This window comes from Lucilia sericata, unplaced genomic scaffold (assembly GCF_015586225.1).
Source record: "Lucilia sericata isolate MDLA Ls3-8-SP2 unplaced genomic scaffold, ASM1558622v1 Contig000254F_arrow, whole genome shotgun sequence".
NCBI lineage: Eukaryota > Metazoa > Arthropoda > Insecta > Diptera > Calliphoridae > Lucilia > Lucilia sericata.
Window position 1 is genome coordinate 352,228 of NW_023994280.1, and position 21,423 is coordinate 373,650.

Consider the following 21,423-nt stretch of genomic DNA (forward strand, 5'->3'; position numbering starts at 1 on the left):
ATGATAATTTCTGAATTCTATGTTTGAAGGCTGAACTTTCTTTCCGACTTTCTAACATAATTCCACGATATGATCTTTATCCATTGATCGTAACTCTCAGGCCTTGTTGTTTGAAGCATTTGATTTTCCGTAAATCCACCAAATTCTCTCTTCTTTGGGTGGGTTCTAATGTTAATCTGTTATTCGCACTTTTTATCGCATTATGTTTATGGTTTCAGTAAGATCTGCTCACTATGAAATAGCATCTTCTTTAGCCTTGCGATTTTTTTTTTTCGAATCCGTGGTAAGTGATCGTGCTTCATTAATGTTTACCGAAAACACCAGATACAGATATTCTAAATGTTGGGAGGTTCTCTGTCCTTCATTAACAGCGGAAAATAATAGTTTTCAGGGTTAGGTCGAGATCGGAAGTTTCTCCAATTCTCTAAGGAATCATTTATGCCAAAATGATTATGATTTATTTATGTGTAAATTGGATTAAAATAAATATTGCGCCCACAGCCCTTAATATATTTATCAACTGCCAGAAGGCAATTCGGGAGATATAAGATGATAGAATTAAATCTAAGATCGTATTGGATTGTAAGAAAGCTTTAACTGAATATTCTCCCAGAGGTAAGGTTTACATTATTACTCGGGAGTAGTCGACAACGAAAGGGCGAATGTAATAGCTTTAAAGCGAACGGAGCTCGAGGTAGTTAACCTGACGAATCCAAAACCATTCGACGCAACAAAACTGAATTAAAAATATGGCTGAGAGAATCCCATAAGGAATCTTGGAATAATGAAACGGTGGGTAGAACCACAAACATCATAGGAGTATTTCTTCGGATTTGATGTACTATACATCTTCCTAACCTGTGCCAACGATCGGGGCTCTTCGGGATTGGATAATTCATTTGCTTGGTATTAGTATTTATGACTTCATGAAAGCATCTTATCATTCATTCACAGTTTAATGCCTACAATATCGAGGTATGGATCTCTCAGCTATTAGTTATCATCCATTATTTCATTAAGAGTGTAGTGATCAATCAAGTGTTATATAGACAAGAACTAATTCATAAATATTGTGATCATTCAATTAAATTAAATTCATTATATTTGAAAAACTCTTCATCAGTTTCTCTGAGGGAATTCGATTCTATAAGTTGTAGATCCTCAAACCTTTTTGCGTTATGTTATTCGCACTTTTTGGTTCATTATGTTTATGGTTTCAGCAAGATCTGTTTACTATGGAATAACATCTTCTTTACCCTCACGAAACTATTCTTTTCGAATTAGCTGCAAGTGATAGCAATTCTTCAAAGATTTCCTAATATTTCTTGATCTTTCGTTATAATTCTCATGATCATCATGATCGGATTTAGATCAGTAATCGTATCTCTTCGGGATTCGGTCTTCCATATGCTCGGTATTAGTGACTTACTTCATGATCAGTTTTGGTTCTTCAGCTGATCAGCTTTAGGGAGTGATCTTTTAACATGGCACAAATAGATAAAAAGGTAGTGAAAACTCCATTTTAGCTAAAACGACAACACTGACTGCTTTTCCCATTGACTAGTTTTATTATCTACAGAAAAAATGTACTATTTACAATTTTTGTTTTCAATACCAAAACCCGAAATTTTCCTACCAAATGCAAATTGTTAAATGTACGTACTTATGTATGTGTTGATTTTTTCCGCTACAATATTGGTGGTGTGTGGAGTTTATTTGTTTGTGGATATATTCTCCTCTGTTTTTGGCAAACCGCAAAGAAAATCAACCAAACGAAAAAAAGGAAACAAAATACAAAGACAAAAAAGAAAAATACAATTTCATTATTGAATTACGAACTGATAAAGAATATTGTTATTTGAATTGAATTTCGATACCGCTACGGATACAGAAGCACAAAAGATGAAACAGTCTTTTGTTAAATTTTTTTGTGGTTCAGCGTTTCAGTCGTTTATTAACAATTTACTTGGCCAGACCTAAAAAGAAAATACCAACCAATTACTTACACTTTACTTGCTTAAATATTAATTGTGAAAAATAAATAATTATAACAAAAACCAACTTATTAGTATAATTAACATTAAAACAACAATAAAATTATAACTAATGAATTAATTAAATACCACAGTGCAGTTGCAAAAACAAACGAAAAATTAAAAAAATATATATATTGTTTATAGACGTAAACGTTATTATACAAAATATGGTTTATTAATAGATAAATTCTTACAAGTGGAAGTGAATGAATGCATGAGGAATACTTTAATACTTTTGTATGTTTGTAAACATTTGTTCAAAAAATTAAAATAAATATTTTCTTTTAATTTTCAATTCTGTGTGTAATGAGATTAATAAACAAATTATTTTGTGGAATTATATGATGTGAGTATTATTTGCTGTTTAAGAGTCTATACAATTTGAATGAAGTGTTTGTAATGAAAACTTACATCTATCGGAATTTATGATATTTGCTGCAGGGAGGGTTTATAAAAATATTAAATTTCTCATGAATAGAAATTTGTTTTATTAACTTGTAGTAATTCATTTTAATTTTATCAACATATGGATTGAATTTGAAGGTGACTAACTTCTAAATATTATTGTAACCTACACCACTATAGTGGGGAGGGTATTATGCGTTTGTGCTGATGTTTGTAACACCCAAAAATATTGGTCCTACACCCCACCTTAAAGTATATCAATCGGCTCGGAATCACTTTCTGAGTCGATTAAGCTATGTCCGTCCGTATGTCCATCCGTCTGTCTGCCCGTCTGTGTGTCCATGTAAACATTGTGCGCACGCTACAGGTCGCAATTTTCGAGATAATTTAATTAAATTTTATCATAATTATATTAAATATACCTGTATCTCGATAGAAAGCGGCACAAATAAGTTTTATACAAGCCTTGATGACCTTGACCAAATTTTATAAAGATCGAACCTCATTTAACCCTAGATCCCATATAAAGTCCTCTTCAGAAAATGACTTGAATGTCAATTTCACATATAAACATATTAGTGTTGAATTTCATAAACATATTACTGATGAATTTCAGCACAAATAAACATTATATAAATGGGGAATTTCATGTCAAGTGACCCAAGGTTAGTACTATTGGATAGTAGGTCAGACATAAATTTTCAGCTCTATCGATCATGAGGGGGTCAAAGTTGGACATTTTGGTCATACAGGGTTTTATTCAAATGAGTGTAACTTTTCACCTATTGGTCCGAGCAAAAATTGTCCAAAGGCGTTCAGATAGCTATTTCTACATTTTTTCCAAACATTTTTTTTTTAATTTTTTTTCAAAATGGGCACTTTTTTGCTTAAAAGAAAGCTTAGACCATTGCCTTTAAGAGCAATGTCCAAATTTAAACCCCTTTGACTCTGGCAGCTCTTGACCGATAGAGCTGAAAATGAGTGTCTGGACTACTATCCCCTAGTACTAACCTTGGTGAATTACATCCAAATCAGAAGACATCCATTTTCAAAGTTGGATCACTTGACACGAAATTCCCCAAATTTTATCGGGATCGGTCCATATTTGCCCCTAGCCCCCATAAAAACCCTCTATCAGAAAATTAGTTTCTCGTTCATAAATGCGTTTAAATGTATCGGAAACAAGGTTATATTAAAGATAAATAAAATAAATCACATTTAATATTCATAACTGGTGTAGGGTATCATACGGTCGGCCACACCCAACTATATTTTCTTACTTGTTTTTTATATTTTTTTCCAAAAATTTGGTATTTCAATCATAAATATTTTCCATCCCTGATTTCAACCGTTAACTTTGCCAAATCTTATGTATTAAAAACAAGTAAACGTTCTATATTTGACTGTACCGAATCTTATATACTCTTCACCATAGTGAGTTTACAAAAAGTCAAAAAACTAACAGTTGTAAAACGAAAAAGTACCAGCAAGTCCCGTTATATAGATTTTAATTATATAGTTTAAGGTTTCATATTAAAAAAGATTCAAAAAGTACCAATTGAAGTACGAAAAAATTTTTATTACATCAGGATATATGTCTGATTATATGTTTCTAGATTCAATATTGCATAAAAACCAAAAAGTACCAGTTAAAGAACGAAAAAGTACTTAAAATCCTTTCCTATAGATTTTGATTCACTTAGAACTCTAAATGTTTAATTTTATTGTAGAAAATTCAAAAGATACCTTTTTAAGAAGGAAAAGTACCAAAAAATCCCCTTTTATAGCATCTCACTTAATCCGGACTCTCCATGCTTATAGAAAATTCTAAATGTACCTTTTAAAGAAAGAAAAAGTCCCATTTTTATAGGCTCTCACTTACTCCGGGCTCCACATGCTTTAATTTCACAAAAGCACCTTTTGAAGAACGAAAAAGTACCAAAATGTCCCCCTTTTATGTTTGTAGGTTCAATAATTTAGTACCTTTTGAAGAACGAAAAAAAAACAACATTTATAGCATGATGCTGTGTGTTTTTGTTGTTAATTATTTTTGTCTGAGCATGCACCAAAAATCTCAATTTTTGATGAAATTTTCAGAGTTTGTCTTTAGAAAATTGATTTCAACAAACATACAGATGGACAGACGGATATAGCTTAATCGACTCCGCTATCTATAAGGACTCTGATTATATGTATATACCTTATAGGGTCGGAAAATTATTTTAAAGAAATTATAAATATATAAGCTTTTCACGAAAGTGAAGGATATACAAACCTGACCCAAATGTTAAAAACGTATTAATTGACCCATTTCTAGGTTATCACCATGTACTACGTCACAGTTGCATTTCATATAAAATATTGAAACTTTAATTGAACCCTATACTCCAGTCAGGGCTCTGGCTTTGAATAAGTTCCATTCTTTAAAAGTACTTTAAAATCACAAAATTTCTAAAATGTATATTAAATAAAATTTTAAATTTTTGTTAAAACAATATAAAAAAAATCAAAAAATGTGTGTGACACACATCTGTGTTTAAGGTAAAAGAAATTGTTTTCCCAAAATGATAATATTCTTATGTAGGTATTCATAAAATTTTATATTTAATAGTTTTTTTTTTTAAGCTGATTACATAAGAAAGTCCTACTAACCCAGCAAACACATGCATACACATACACACATGCACACAGGCATATTTAAAAGAGGAAGTACATATATCTTCAAACGCAAGCGTTTGCGCTGAAAGACACATGTAAGTGACTTCAATAAGATACCCAAAAGCTTTTTAAAAGCAATCAAGAAACCTTCTAATGCAATGATTTTTTTTGTAAAATATATAGACTCTTCTAACTATCGTCCAAAAGTGAATAAAATAACTTTTTCGTAACTTTGTAAGAGGTTTATATTCTTTCAATCTTTATCCAAAGCATATATATATTATTTTTGTAAAATGTGTTCTATCGTCTGACTATTTTCCAGAAGTGTTTATGATGTAGCTTCTGCAAAAATCTCTGACAGTTTTGTCTTCAATATGTTTGAAGGGCAGCAGTCGTCTGCCTGTAATAAAAGGTTTAAAAATATAAACTTTTCTTATAATAACATAAACATGTTTTTTTTTTACCGAGTACATTAAATACTTCGCAGTTTTCATCCAGACTGAGAAAAACAAAATCATTGATTTGTTCTAGTCATAGTATTAATACAGGAATACCAACCAACTACACGATGTTAATCAGATTGTAGTAAATGTTGTGAAACACGTACGAACAACATTTAAACACATGAATATTAATAACTTTTGCCAAAATAATAAAAACTTCATATGGAAATTAGGATGGTACTAAAAATAATAAACATTAAGGAGTTTATTTATAGCAAATAAAACTTGTTAGTGTCTGTTTTAACAGAATAATTTACACTCAATAACTACTAAGTACTATTAATCTCGAAGTAATAACATGATTATTGATATAGTTGTATACACTAGTATTACCATAGAATAATTCTCATTTGGTTAATACTATTTAAAACATAATAAGAAATATACGTGGCACCCTCCTAAATTGGATACTACGTATGTAGTATAAGTATGTTTGTGCGGTTGATAATTGTTGTTTATAAAATGACACAACATTGTCATTTTGTTGCCACAACAAATTAAAAACCACCCCTTGGGTGGGGTAAATATCGATTTTATTATTAAAATTTAATTAAAATATTTACATCAAAACAAAAACAAACACAATAATAAAATAATAGGAAATGATAACAAACGTTTTATTTAAATAGCTAAAATGTGATTGACACTGTTGCTAATTTGACGTTTTTCCCTCAAATCTGATGTTTTTGAAATGAGGGAAATTAGGAAATTTTTAGTCTGTTGTCTAGTCTATAGTCTAGTCTATAGTCTAGTCTATAGTCTAGTCTATAGTCTAGTCTATAGTCTAGTCTATAGTCTAGTCTATAGTCTAGTCTATAGTCTAGTCTATAGTCTAGTCTATAGTCTAGTCTATAGTCTAGTCTATAGTCTAGTCTATAGTCTAGTCTATCTAGTCTATAGTCTAGTCTATAGTCTAGTCTATAGTCTAGTCTATAGTCTAGTCTATAGTCTAGTCTATAGTCTAGTCTATAGTCTAGTCTATAGTCTAGTCTATAGTCTAGTCTATAGTCTAGTCTATAGTCTAGTCTATAGTCTAGTCTATAGTCTAGTCTATAGTCTAGTCTATTCTAGTCTATAGTCTAGTCTATAGTCTAGTCTATAGTCTAGTCTATAGTCTAGTCTATAGTCTAGTCTATAGTCTAGTCTATAGTCTAGTCTATAGTCTAGTCTATAGTCTAGTCTATAGTCTAGTCTATAGTCTAGTCTATAGTCTAGTCTATAGTCTAGTCTATAGTCTAGTCTATAGTCTAGTCTATAGTCTATTCTAGTCTAGTCTATAGTCTAGTCTATAGTCTAGTCTATAGTCTAGTCTATAGTCTAGTCTATAGTCTAGTCTATAGTCTAGTCTATAGTCTAGTCTATAGTCTAGTCTATAGTCTAGTCTATAGTCTAGTCTATAGTCTAGTCTATAGTCTACTCTATAGTCTAGTCTATAGTCTAGTCTATAGTCTAGTCTATAGTCTAGTCTATAGTCTAGTCTATAGTCTAGTCTATAGTCTAGTCTATAGTCTAGTCTATAGTCTAGTATAGTCTAGTCTATAGTCTAGTCTATAGTCTAGTCTATAGTCTAGTCTATAGTCTAGTCTATAGTATAGTCTATAGTCTAGTCTATAGTCTAGTCTATAGTCTAGTCTATAGTCTAGTCTATAGTCTAGTCTATAGTCTAGTCTATAGTCTAGTCTATAGTCTAGTCTATAGTCTAGTCTATAGTCTAGTCTATAGTCTAGTCTATAGTCTAGTCTATAGTCTAGTCTATAGTCTAGTCTATAGTCTAGTCTATAGTCTATAGTCTAGTCTATAGTCTAGTCTATAGTCTAGTCTATAGTCTAGTCTATAGTCTAGTCTATAGTCTAGTCTATAGTCTAGTCTATAGTCTAGTCTATAGTCTAGTCTATAGTCTAGTCTATAGTCTAGTCTATAGTCTAGTCTATAGTCTAGTCTATAGTCTAGTCTATAGTCTAGTCTATAGTCTAGTCTATAGTCTAGTCTATAGTCTAGTCTATAGTCTAGTCTATAGTCTAGTCTATAGTCTAGTCTATAGTCTAGTCTATAGTCTAGTATAGTCTAGTCTATAGTCTAGTCTATAGTCTAGTCTATAGTCTAGTCTATAGTCTAGTCTATAGTCTAGTCTATAGTCTAGTCTATAGTCTAGTCTATAGTCTAGTCTATAGTCTAGTCTATAGTCTAGTCTATAGTCTATGTCTATAGTCTATAGTCCAGTCTATAGTCTAGTCTATAGTCTAGTCTATAGTCTAGTCTATAGTCAAGTCTATAGTCTAGTCTATAGTCTAGTCCATAGTATAGTCCATAGTCTAGTCTATAGTCTAGTCTATTGTCTAGTCCATAGTCTCTTCTACACCCCAGTCTATAGTCTTTTCTATAGTCCTTTCAACTGTCTAGTTTATAATTTAGTATATAGACTTACAATTACTAAATTTCCAAGTATTGATTAAATTTTACGTTTTCTAGAGGTTTTTACATAAGCTTAAATCTGACAGTCTATAGTCTAGTCTATAGTCTAGTCTATAGTCTAGTCTATAGTCTAGTCTATAGTCTAGTCTATAGTCCAGTCTATAGTCTAGTCTATAGTCTAGTCTATAGTCTAGTCTATAGTCAAGTCTATAGTCTAGTCTAGTCTAGTCAATAGTATAGTCCATAGTCTAGTCTATAGTCTAGTCTATTGTCTAGTCCATAGTCTCTTCTACACCCCAGTCTATAGTCTTTTCTATAGTCCTTTCAACTGTCTAGTTTATAATTTAGTATATAGACTTACAATTACTAAATTTCCAAGTATTGATTAAATTTTACGTTTTCTAGAGGATTTTACATAAGCTTAAATCTGACAGTATCTGGTGTTTTTATGATTTGTCGGGAAATGGTGAAAAAAATTGGCAACACTTGTGTCTATATTGAATATTGACATTTGGATAATACTCAAATTACGAGCGTTAGAAGTTCTATTATTATCAAAATATATGTTTAATTTAAGTGCGAACTGCACTTGTTGATATTTGATTCTAATGCAAACATATAAATAGCATGGTCCCACTTAAAACTAACTAAATAGAACCTTTTTAACCTTTAATCCTACAACAAACTAAATTTTCATTTCTGTTAATAATATTTTATTAGTTAAAGAATTTTATTTAATAATAAATACACAGTACGTTCTTGATCTCTTAATTAAAAAAGTGACAGTAAATTTGTTGTAAAAAGCTTGTTTTTTGTAAATAAATAGTATTTTTTTTTTTAATTATGGCCGACATGTTACACATGTAATTTATTATATTAAGTATTTAAAATTCCCTGCATAATGTGTAAATCTTGTAAAGAAAAACGTATAGAATTATTATGTGTTTTTCTATCCTTTTTTTTGGTTTAGTAGACAAGTAAGACTTGTGTTCTACAATAAATTATAGAGGTATTAACAAAAAAAAAAAAAAAAAATAAAAAATAACTAAACATTTAAAACACGTATTTTGTGGTAGTTGAAATATTTGTATCTAATGACAATAAATACAAACTTGTTAAAAATTCCCAATGAACAATATGAACAAAAAAGTTTTACTAGTGGGTGTATAACTTAAAAATGGGGGAACGCGGTTTTTGTTTATAGTAGTTAGTTAGTTTGAGAGGACACTAACTACTAAACTACCGGAGGAACCCTTTGTCGTTACTAAGTTAATGGTTACATATCTGTCGTCTATTCTCATTTCGTTATTGAACATTATGGTGTAAACATTATGGTTCAAAAATGTCGAAAGCACTGAAAGCGGAAAGTTTAACTTCACTTTTTAATTTCGAAAAAAAACTCAATTCCTCATTAAAGGAAGTTTAGTCAAAAAAGACCAATAATTGGGGGATTACTTTATGAAGATGGTTGTCAAACTCAACAAGCTCTTGGAAAATTAAGTAGTAATTTTAAAACGTTTGCGAGCAGTATAATAAAAATTTCCTTACATATGATTTGACGTCTAGAGACTTTGTAAGACAATTGCACGTTCCATGATGGCATGACCTTCATAGGAAACCTTTACCGAATGCAAATGATTCGTTTAAAGCGGGTTTTACTACCAGTACATCTTGTCCAACTGGGCTATAAACTGGTGATGATCAAATGTATCCTCGGCATTTCCTTGGAATGATTTGACATGGTGTCGAACCAGAGAACCACATAATGTGGCTGTGGTTTAAACCCAAATTTGCGGGAAGAGAACATTGGTTAAATGACTGATGCATGGTAAAGTCTATAATTCGGAGTAAGTTGCTGTGCTATTGCCGACACAACAGATACCCCGCAGTGGAGTGACTGTGGTACTATGCGTTGGAAATTAGTTGGTGTTAAGTGTATATAATACGGGATGGGTGTAAGGTAGCGTTCTATAAATCAACTTTCGAATAATCGAACAATCGACTTTTTGTCGAAAAAAGTCGAAAAGTCGAAGTCGACTATTTTGTTCCAAAAAAGTCAATAACACGACTATCGTCTATGAAAAAAGTCGACTTTGTAAATAAAAGTCGAAAAGTCGGGAAGTCGAAAAATGTCGAAGTAAGTCGAAAAAAGTCGAAAAGTCGTAAAAAGTCGGGATGGGTGTAATGTAGGGTTCTATAAATCGACTTTCGAATAATCGAACAATCGACTTTTTGTCGAAAAAAGTCGAAAAGTCGAAGTCGACTATTTTGTTCCAAAAAAGTCGATAACTCGACTATCGGTTATGAAAAAAGTCGACTTTGTAAATAAAAGTCGAAAAGTCGGAAAGTCGAAAAAAGTCGGAAAGTCGAAAAAAGTCAAAAAAAGTCGTAAAGGTCGGAAAAAGTCGAAAAAAGTCGTAAAGGTCGGAAAAAGTCGAAAAAAGTCGGAAAAAGTCTAAAACTCGAAAAAAGTAAAAAATAATATAGTCGGAAAAACTCGAAAAAAGTAAATAAGTCGGAAAAGGTCGGAAAAAGTCAAAAAAAGTAGAAAAGTCGAAAAGTCGACTATTTATAAAATACTAAAAGTCGAAAAGTCGACTTTTATTTAAATGCAAAAAGTAGAAAAGTCAAAAAATCTACTTTTCATAAAATGCAAAAAGTCGAAAAGTCGACTTATAACTAAATGCAAAAAGTCGAATAGTCGACTTTTCGTTTCAACTATAGAACCCTAGTGTAAGGGTATGCGAACCTTACCAACCTGTATAGCAAGTGATATCATTGAATTTTCCTTCCTTGTCCAGCTATGTTCAGGGTTTAATCTGTGCATACCAGTGTTCTCTGTGTGTAAGAACAAGTCTTCGGCTTATCGTGAAACAAGGCTAACACGGCAGGTGTTTACGTTAAGCACTTCGACTTATTGTACATGTACATGTAAATGTAATCATTACACCAAAAGCCAGTAATCTAGACATGTGTAAACATTGTGATATCCGTTAGCCTAAAAAATAGTTTAATTTGGAAGGATGAACCCAATCTCCAATAGGAAGGGGGCATTCTACTAGCTCGGCTATCTGAAAAGGTGTTTTTTTATCATTAACATATTCTTCCTTAAACATATTTTTCCTAAATTCTGTATATTTGGAGTCATTCCCAATGCGGGACATTATTGTTCTTATTGTCTTTAATCAATAGTTTAATAGTTTAGTGGTAATTTGTGAGCAGGATAAAAGAAACATATCATTAGTGAAGGATTGATACTATATAACTAACATTATTTTCAGTCTTAATAGTAATGCCTAGAGATTTCCCTTTCAAACGGACAATAAATGACATTGTTATCTCAAATATGTAAGTAAAAAATGTTAGTTAAGTGCAAACAACTCTTTACTATGGATATATTAACACACACATTCACATATAATCTTAAGGATTTGTAAAAGAAATCAACAGGAAATAAGAAAAAGTTATGATTTTTTTTGTTGCTTTTCACAGCTTGACTTTTCAAAATCTTAAAATACAATAGTTTTTGTAATAAATGTTGTTTCGCAGGGGTAGGTGATGGTACTGTCTCAATAAAACCTACATGATAGAATAGAAGTCTTTACGAATTTAACAATTATTGATAACAAAACCACTTTTAACACAACAGTTGGTTACAACTTGTTTGATTCAAACATGTATAAGTACGCTACAATTATTGCAAAACTGTAGACAAGTATTTGTAACAGCTAGAGATAAGTAAATGAATGGATTCACAATCATTATGACTGGAATTATTAGAAGATGCGCGGGTCATATGCATACATATGAATGTATGTAGGTATTTAACTGTAATTTGTTGTTTTTTATTTATGAAGAAAATTAAGATTTGTAATTAACCTTAAACCCCTTGGCACTCCTAAACATTTTCACACATTTAGTTTAATGTCAGCTCCTAACAAAGTCAGTGGGTTTGAATATATTAATAAAACAACGTTATTTAACATTCATAGCCTTAAATCATATTTGATAAGTTGATTTCATAAAAATGTCATAGTTGTTTCATAAGTACATATGATGAAAGCTATTGGGAAGTATTTATTGCAATAACTGTTGCTGTTTTTGTATGAATGTTTACGTTGCCACAAACTTGTAAGTATGAATGAACAACATGTTCTCTGCAATCATGATTGTGGGTGGTTGGTTGCACGTACAAAAATTGACAAATGGAAAATCAGTTGCCGGTATAACAGCACGCGTTCAACACTCATTCAGAAAATGTAACGGAATAGACACACATGTCAAAAATAAACAAAAAATATTAAAAATGTTTTATTAATTTATAAAAATTTATTAATTGAAACTAATTTGAAACAAATAAAAAATGTATGCCAGCATACATGTATGTACAAAGTATTAATAAAAGAATTTAAACAAATTATTTAATTTATTAAAAAAAATAAAAGTTTTTATGTTGTTTTATTTTAAAAATAAAACTCAAAACATAAAATAAAGTGTTTTTTTGTTATTCCAACATAAAAAATAAATATTTATAATTTTAATTTGTTTAACTGAAACTCCAATAAAAAGGGCAATTAAACTGTGTGAGGTGTTAATTTGATTTACGCTCAAAATTTATAAATATAATCGTTTGATGGATATCGAAATGTAAATTATTGTTTAAAATATCTATAAATAAAAAGCCCTTAAGTATAAAAAAAAACTTGTTTGTTTAAATTTATTAAATAAACACAAACAAAGAAATATTTAAATATTTAATTGGAAAGTACTATGCACTAGTACTATGTGCTATTACAGGGCCTATTATAAAATATGGATTTTATCGTGATGTTTGAAACAAATATTGAATCGAATATCGTTTAAATATTTCCTATTGCTTTTAGTTAAAAAAAATCTATTTAGTACCCAAAGACTTTAAAATTTCGGGGAATAATTTATATCTAAAAAAAATTTTAACAATAATTTTTGAAATTATCGAAATTTTTGCACCGAATTAAATTTTAGACAAAATAAAATTTTGAAAAAATTATTAAATTTTAGTTAAAAAAAGCATAATTTGAAGAAAAATTAAAAATTTAAAAAAAAAAATTTTTGGAAAAATTTTATTAAAAATTTGCAATTTTGTTAAATATTTGAAATTTTATTTTGTTAAATTTTAAGATTTAAAAAAAAGTGAAAAATTTTCGAAAATTATCATTACTATTTGTTACTATTTCGTTAAATATTTGAAATTTTATTATAAAAGTTGAAATTTTGTAAATTATTGAAAAACTAAAATTTTATTAAGAAAGTTAAATTTTTTATAAAAAAAATTTATTTTATAAAAAAATTTTTTGAGACTTGAAACTTTTAGCAGTTTTCATCCTACACCACTATAGTGGGTATTATGCGTTTGTGATGATGTTTGTAACATCCAAAAATATTGGTCTTTAAAGTATACCAATCGGCTCCGAATCACTTTCTGAGTCGATTTAGCTATGTCCGTTAGTCCGTCTGTGTGTTCATCTAAACTTTGTGCAGGTCGCAATTTTCAAGATAATTTGATAAAATTTTGCACATAATCTTCTCTTGACCCAAGGACGATGTCTATTGAAAATGGTTATCGGTCCACTATTTCGTATAGTACCCATACAAACGTACCCCCCGAATAGGACTTTTGAGCTAATAAATATGTTAAATGTTCTTGTATCACTTCAAAAAACGGCAGAACTTAGTTTTATAAAAGTCCTTATGATACTGCTTATTTTCGTAATGATCGGGCCTCATTTGACCCGATCCCCCTTACAAAGTCCCCTTCAGAAAATGACTTGATGGTCAAAATTCACTTATAAACACTAATATCATGATGATATTCTGCATAAATACCAAAATATATAAGGATTGGACCATAATAACCCCCTGCCCCCATATAACCCCCCATTTAGAAATGCATTTTTTGTCAACAAATTGTTAAAATAATATGTATTTCTGAACTGGTCTATGGTATCATATAGTCGGCCATGGCCGAATATAAATTCGTACTTGTTTTATTATTAAAGCTTTTGAGCTCATAAATATGTTAAATGTTATTCAAAATAAATCTAGTCAAAATACTAGTCTAAATTATACCGCTAATTTTCGTAATGAACGGGATTTATTTGACCCTAGCCCCTTCGGAAAATCTCTTGAAGGCCAAAATTCACTTATAAACGCTAATATCGCTAATGAAATTCTGCATAAATAACTTTAATGTAGACGTAAATCCCTCTAACAAGATTTATAAGGATAGGCCCATACTAACCCCTTCCCCCATATAACTCCTCGTTTAGAAAATCTCCTTTTTTGGTAACAAAATTAAGTTAAAAATCAAAATTAATTCATTATTATTAAAGAAATATTTCACATTTACATGTTGGAGTAGATTGAACAATCACTCTGCAGTTCGGTCTAACCACTAGGCACCCTACTACTCAGATGACTAATTATTTTAGCTTGTCCTAGAAGAATAATCACACCATAGATTACAAGAAGACATTCCCAAAGTTAGTCCAAAAGAGTAAATACATGGAAATAAAACATTTTGCTTAAGGCTTTTTTAATATCTAGACAGTAAAGTGTTGAATGTCTCCGCTCTTTCTTACAAAAGAGAAACTGAAGTAACGACTATATTTGCACCCGTTTACAGAGAGTACATTCATGACGGAAGTTGAATTAGAGTCAACCATGTATTGACTCTTTGTCGAACTACTGGGAAATCTTGTACACAAGGTTCACAAGGACACATACATATGTATAAGCGGACGTACGGATAGTCGGTTATAGCTTAAACGATCCAACTGATGAGTAGTCTTTAAGGAATAGGATGCGATTAATAACTGAACAAACGCATAATACCCTCTCCAAATGTTATAGATAACTACATATTTTCAAATATATTTTAGGCATTTGTACATTCGCTCGTTAGGATATTGGAATTGTCATTCTCATAAAATTTTTTTCTGGTCCACTGATTGCGAAATTACAAATACTACAAATTTAAATCAATATATATGAAGAACCATCCATGTAGTGGTAATTGGTTTTGAACATTGGTCGGTTGGGCATTTTCTTCTAAGAAACCTTATCAACATAGACATTTTTATAGAATATAATATTTCTCAGTCCTAATCTTATAGGTCTTAATATATCTTTAGTACCCCTTGGACATGATACCTTGATGAACCTTCCCCATCTTGGTGTGATTAAAATCCGGGGAACAGGTAAACCGCAGGCCAGAGTTTCGGACTTTGTCCCGGTTATTGGAGATGTTACTTGGGGGTGACATCATACCTTTATCTGAGTATGTTCAGAGTTTACTCAGAGTTCATACCAGACTTATCACAGTGTGTCCTTATATCTCTTTGAAAAAATATGCAATTATGGTTGATTTGGGAATCGTTGCAATGTAATACTAAGAGTACATTGCTTTGAAGAAAGTTCCTAAGGCAGTTTTAAATATAATTTTTTATATATACATACATTTACAGGTTTTATTTAACCTTTACCCCAAATTATTGAAATGAGCTGAAAAATTGCTTGCGGCTGATCAAGTGGAAAGTGTAAAATGTTTAAGGGAAGTATTTATCTTTTTCTCTTGATGCTCTTTTTTAAATAAATTTATATAAAATATAAATTATATTTACATATGTAAATAAAATTATATAATCATTTAACTTTTTGAATTTTTTGTTTTGAATATCAGAAAGTCGTATTAAAATTAAGTACACACACGCCTATTTTGAAAGCATGTTATTATATCAAGATGATGGAGACAATATGTTTATTAGGTTGGCTCCGATTGTGTGGAACTAAAGAATTTTTATACCCACCATGAAAAGCAAGATAGAGTCCGAATTTTTATTAAATGTTTTTAAAAACATGACCCTGGACTGGCACTCTTAAGAATTTTGTTGACATTTCAAGCATTATCTCTCCCGTTGACAAATCAATTTGAGTAATTTTTCACTGCCCACTTTTTAGAAGCCCTACTAATGTTAATATGCTGTTTTTTACCTTCCTATTGATACAATTTATAAGGCATTACATTCGCTTTTATTTTCATTTATTTATTTATTCATGTTATAATTGTAAATACACAAATTCATGTGTAATGGCTCGTAATGTGTTTATTTACAACCGACATCCCTATAAATTCCTTTTTTCACCTTGGCTGAATTCTTAAACAAAACAAGAAAAAGAGAAATACAAATAAGTGTTAACATTTGTTTCTTGGAAGACATACATATGCACATTCACACGAATGAAATCAATTGAATAATTTATTAATGGAGTAAAAAAAACATTAGTGTTGCTCTTAAAAACATTGTTTTAATTTTTTCGATTTTACAAAATTTTTTTCAATCACAGGAGAGTTAGAGGCGATTCACCACCTATAGCTTCGGTGTCAGACATCGAACCATGTAAAAGTTTGGGAACATGTGCTATCTAATATCTGATCATCACGTCTCTGTTGCAATATGCTTCTGAAGTGTCTGTTCCGTTTACAATCACTCAAATGCAATGGCCTCTGTTGATTCGACAGAGACAAGTTCTAACAGGAATCGTACTGATATATTTATACCAGAACACTGAAGTTAATTTTTATCGATCGAGAAAAACATTCGACATATTAATCTGTGTGTGTTGGTGGGGTAAGCTACGTAGACCTATGATTCCTTCTGTATTCCAATTCGATTGTTATCAATGCATTCACAACATTTAGCTCCATATCGAACATATTCCGAAATATTGATTTCACAGTACATCAGTCTTTACACTAATATTTTTTCCCACAATTTGGGCTTCAACCAAATAAATTTTAAAAATCTAACCTTCGGCCTAACGGTGGTTTATATTATCTGGTCAGACCGCGTATCAAATGACTCCACCAGATTATAGTTCTTTCAGAATGAAGGCATCATTAGTAGTGAGGGTAATTCACCAAGTTATGTTCATGTACAAGCACTTTGCTAATCTCTTGCCATAGTAGCCATGGGACAAGCCCAATATATACCCCGACAAGGAAAATACAATCACTAGAGTCAATAATGTTTCTCTAAAACATTCTCACCATCTAAATATGAGAATGTTTTAGCTTAAGGTATGAGCGCATACCATAGCTCTTAAAGGCCCAAAACCACACTACTGAGATGGCTCTGTTGTTTCGGCAACAGTATCTAGGGTCGTAAGTGATGTTCCGAAGTACGGATCCATTTTTAATTAACAAGACTTATTTCAGTGACCACAAGGACCTATTGTTATAAGTTGAGCGTGTTTTTAGAGTAAACTCAAAATAACTCAGAATTACATCAGACTCATTACATCAAACTCATGCCCAATCTTTGCATTATCAGCTCAAATCCAAGATTTTATTAATCCACAGTCTTACCACAGCCACAGCACAAAGTTATGCGGGCAACTGGCCACCCGTAATACCACATTATCTGGTGCTCTGGTTCGGTCCCATGTCAAATCATTCCAAGAAACTCATTCCCTTCCCGCAAATTTAGGTTTAAGCCAAAGCCACTACGTGGATCCTCAACCAAATGACCAGCCAGGAAAAAGACAAGCGGGCAACTGGCTACCCGTAATACCACACTATCCTTTAAGTAGTTGACACGCCCACTGTTTAAAGTCCTCCCTTTTTATACCCATCATGTTTTTGTCATTCCGTTTGTAACACATTGAAATATTCGTCTAAGACCCATTAAAGTATATATATTCTGGGTCCTTATTTGTTTGTTATTGAAAATGGGCAATATCGGTGCACGATTTCGCCTACCCCCATATAAGGTCCCCTTCAGAAAATGACTCTAACGCTCATAACTGTCTAAAAGAAGCACCTATAGCGATGAAATATATTTTATAGAAACCTAAATCACTTTGTAAAATTGTATAAGGATCGGTTCATAATTGACCCTACTCCCAATATAAGGTCCCCTTCAGAAAATGGCTTTAACGCTCATTACCAGCCTAAACTAAAATCGTTCTAGAAAATTTGACGAGGATCGGTCCATAATTTACCAAATACCATAATTGTTTTGATAATAACAAAAGCATCTATTCTTAAATATCAAAGTTTATTTATAAGGAAGCATTCCTTTTCGGCACAGCCGGTGGTACATTTTCTCCTAAATTTCAATCTTAGTATATTATCCTAAATGCTCAATCACAGGATTCTAACTGATATACGAATTTTGTTATTTACCTATGTATAAGGAGGAAGGTAGGTGGTTAAATATGAACCGATTCTCATAAAATTTTAAGGATGGATTAGTATTTATATAAACATTAGTTATGGTGAATTTCAACGCGATAGGCTGGTGTTATAAAAATGGTTCAAAAAGTGTTAGCTAAAATCAAAAAATTTCGTTTCTTCATTGGTCTTAGATTTTTTCATCCTTGCTTTAAGTACAGATCTAATGTTAGTAACAATCGCCTGAATCCTTAATAAATATAAAATTATGCGTATAAAGTGTAAAAATAAAAAAAAATCCTCAAATGTCAAAACAATGTATTTAACTTTGCAACAAATAAGAAGAAAACAACAGTAAAAATATTAATTTAATTCTCTTGTTTTTTTTTATTATTTTCAGTCACCTGTAAAATGTCGTTCAGCCAGGTGTTTAAATAATTCCAGTATTAAAAGAAAAGGGGAAAAGTGTTAAATAAGCCCTAAGAACAGGCACATGTATGCAATATTTGGAAGAAAAACAACAACAAGTAGATAACAACAAAAACATTTTTAAAACATTAAATTTTTTTGAAAACAGCAGACAAACATAAAAAGGATTTAACCCTTTAAAAATAAACACTATATAATTATATGTCTTTAAAAGGATATCTGATACAATAAGATAAATCTACAAAAGGCCCAAACACCATACACTAACAACGAAGTCTTTAAAAAAATACACAGTAATGGATGAGTTTCCCGTTGTAAGAGTATCACCTGATGAAATACTGGAGGAAGAAGAGTTTGGTAAGGACAAAACATTTTTATATTTTATAATTTATTAATCAAAAACAAAGATCAAACAGTGAGTACCTGCTGGACTGTTGTAATATTTTGAAATGGTTTCATTTTATAACAATTACATTTATCTTTCTTGTTGAACATGAAAAATTGCATTCCTCTTTTTTTTTGTCGTTTCTAAGTACCATATCAAAATACCTTAATAATATACAATATTTGTATAACAGCTATGGGATTTCATTGAAAACCTATGTATCCCTCAAAACAATACGGTTTGAGCTTTAGCAACTGTTATTACATTTCATTAAAGTAAACCAATCTGGTTACTTTTCAGCACTTCTTGAAGAAGTTTAGTTGTTATATGTACATAAAATATACACACACACACACACATTTGCTGCTTTGCTACTTAGAAAAAAATGTATTAATATTTTTGAATAGCAAATTCTATATGTGTTTTTAATACTTTTTTTTTCATAAAACGACTTTATGAAAGAATAATATTCCAAAAATGTAGCTTTGAATAAAACAAACTTCAATTTAAGAGGTTTGTCGTTGAAGGCTTTTGTTTGTTAGGTGGGTCAATCTATTGTTCATACATAAAGAAATTGGATTCATTGTGACAACCGAATTTATTGCTTATCGAACTTTGTCAGTTACATAGATTTAGTATAATGGACAGTGGAACAATTGAATGCTAAATCTTTAATTAATAATTTCCTAGAATTCCAGTTTAAATTACATACATTCATTAAAAGAACTTGTGTGTGTCATATACATTAGAGTGTCCCGATGAACAGCGTTTTTAAGAATCTCATGTAGGAACATCTCTCAATCGAGCATATTAATGTACTCAATATAAAAAACATCAAAAAAATATTTTTTTTGGAACAGTCGACCGACTGATGACCTCGTATTCCTCCATAAAAGTGGTCCAGGGGCCACCCTAATGAATATTCTATTATGAAATTGATTTGTCCGAAAACAATAATAAAATGAAAATACCTTCAACAGGTTATAAGAAAATCTAGACTATAGCCTAGACTACAGACTAGACTAGACTAGACTAGACTAGACTATAGACTAGACTATAGACTAGACTATAGACTAGACTATAGACTAGACTATAGACTAGTTAGACTAGACTATAGACTAGACTATAGACTAGACTATAGACTAGACTATAGACTAGACTATAGACTAGACTATAGACTAGACTATAGACTAGACTATAGACTAGACTATAGACTAGACTATAGACTAGACTATAGACTAGACTATAGACTAGACTATAGACTAGACTATAGACTAGTCTATAGACTAGACTATAGACTAGACTATAGACTAGACTATAGACTAGACTATAGACTAGACTATAGACTAGACTATAGACTAGACTATAGACTAGACTATAGACTAGACTATAGACTAGACTATAGACTAGACTATAGACTAGACTATAGACTAGACTATAGACTAGACTATAGACTAGACTATAGACTAGACTATAGACTAGACTATAGACTAGACTATAGACTAGACTATAGACTAGACTATAGACTAGACTATAGACTAGACTATAGACTAGACTATAGACTAGACTAGACTAGACTATAGACTAGACTATAGACTAGACTATAGACTAGACTATAGACTAGACTATAGACTAGACTATAGACTAGACTATAGACTAGACTATAGACTAGACTATAGACTAGACTATAGACTAGACTATAGACTAGACTATAGACTAGACTATAGACTAGACTATAGACTAGACTATAGACTAGACTATAGACTAGACTATAGACTAGACTATAGACTAGACTATAGACTAGACTATAGACTAGACTATAGACTAGACTATAGACTAGACTATAGACTAGACTATAGACTAGACTATAGACTAGACTATAGACTAGACTATAGACTAGACTATAGACTAGACTATAGACTAGACTATAGACTAGACTATAGACTAGACTATAGACTAGACTATAGACTAGACTATAGACTAGACTATAGACTAGACTATAGACTAGACTATAGACTAGACTATAGACTAGACTATAGACTAGACTATAGACTAGACTATAGACTAGACTATAGACTAGACTATAGACTAGACTATAGACTAGACTATAGACTAGACTATAGACTAGACTATAGACTAGACTATAGACTAGACTATAGACTAGACTATAGACTAGACTATAGACTAGACTATAGACTAGACTATAGACTAGACTATAGACTAGACTATAGACTAGACTAGTAGACTAGACTATAGACTAGACTATAGACTAGACTATAGACTAGACTATAGACTAGACTATAGACTAGACTATAGACTAGACTATAGACTAGACTATAGACTAGACTATAGACTAGACTATAGACTAGACTATAGACTAGA

The 21,423-nt window shown here is 31.0% G+C and overlaps 1 protein-coding gene across 3 annotated transcripts in view; it reads left to right on the forward strand.

The window, feature by feature from the left end:
- Positions 1–1,967: 1,967 nt before the first annotated feature.
- Positions 1,968–21,423, forward strand: part of LOC119602813 (RYamide receptor) — a 32,890-nt gene continuing 13,434 nt past the window's right edge. For 2 of the 3 annotated variants that reach the window (XM_037954545.1, XM_037954547.1), the window contains exons 1-2: positions 12,245–12,395; positions 18,628–19,013. In XM_037954545.1, the coding sequence (XP_037810473.1) occupies positions 18,953–19,013 (61 nt within the window). In that variant the 5' untranslated portion in view covers positions 12,245–12,395; positions 18,628–18,952. Of the gene's footprint in view, positions 2,383–12,244; positions 12,396–18,627; positions 19,014–21,423 lie in introns of those variants that run through there. The other variant, XM_037954546.1, reaches the window with a different exon arrangement.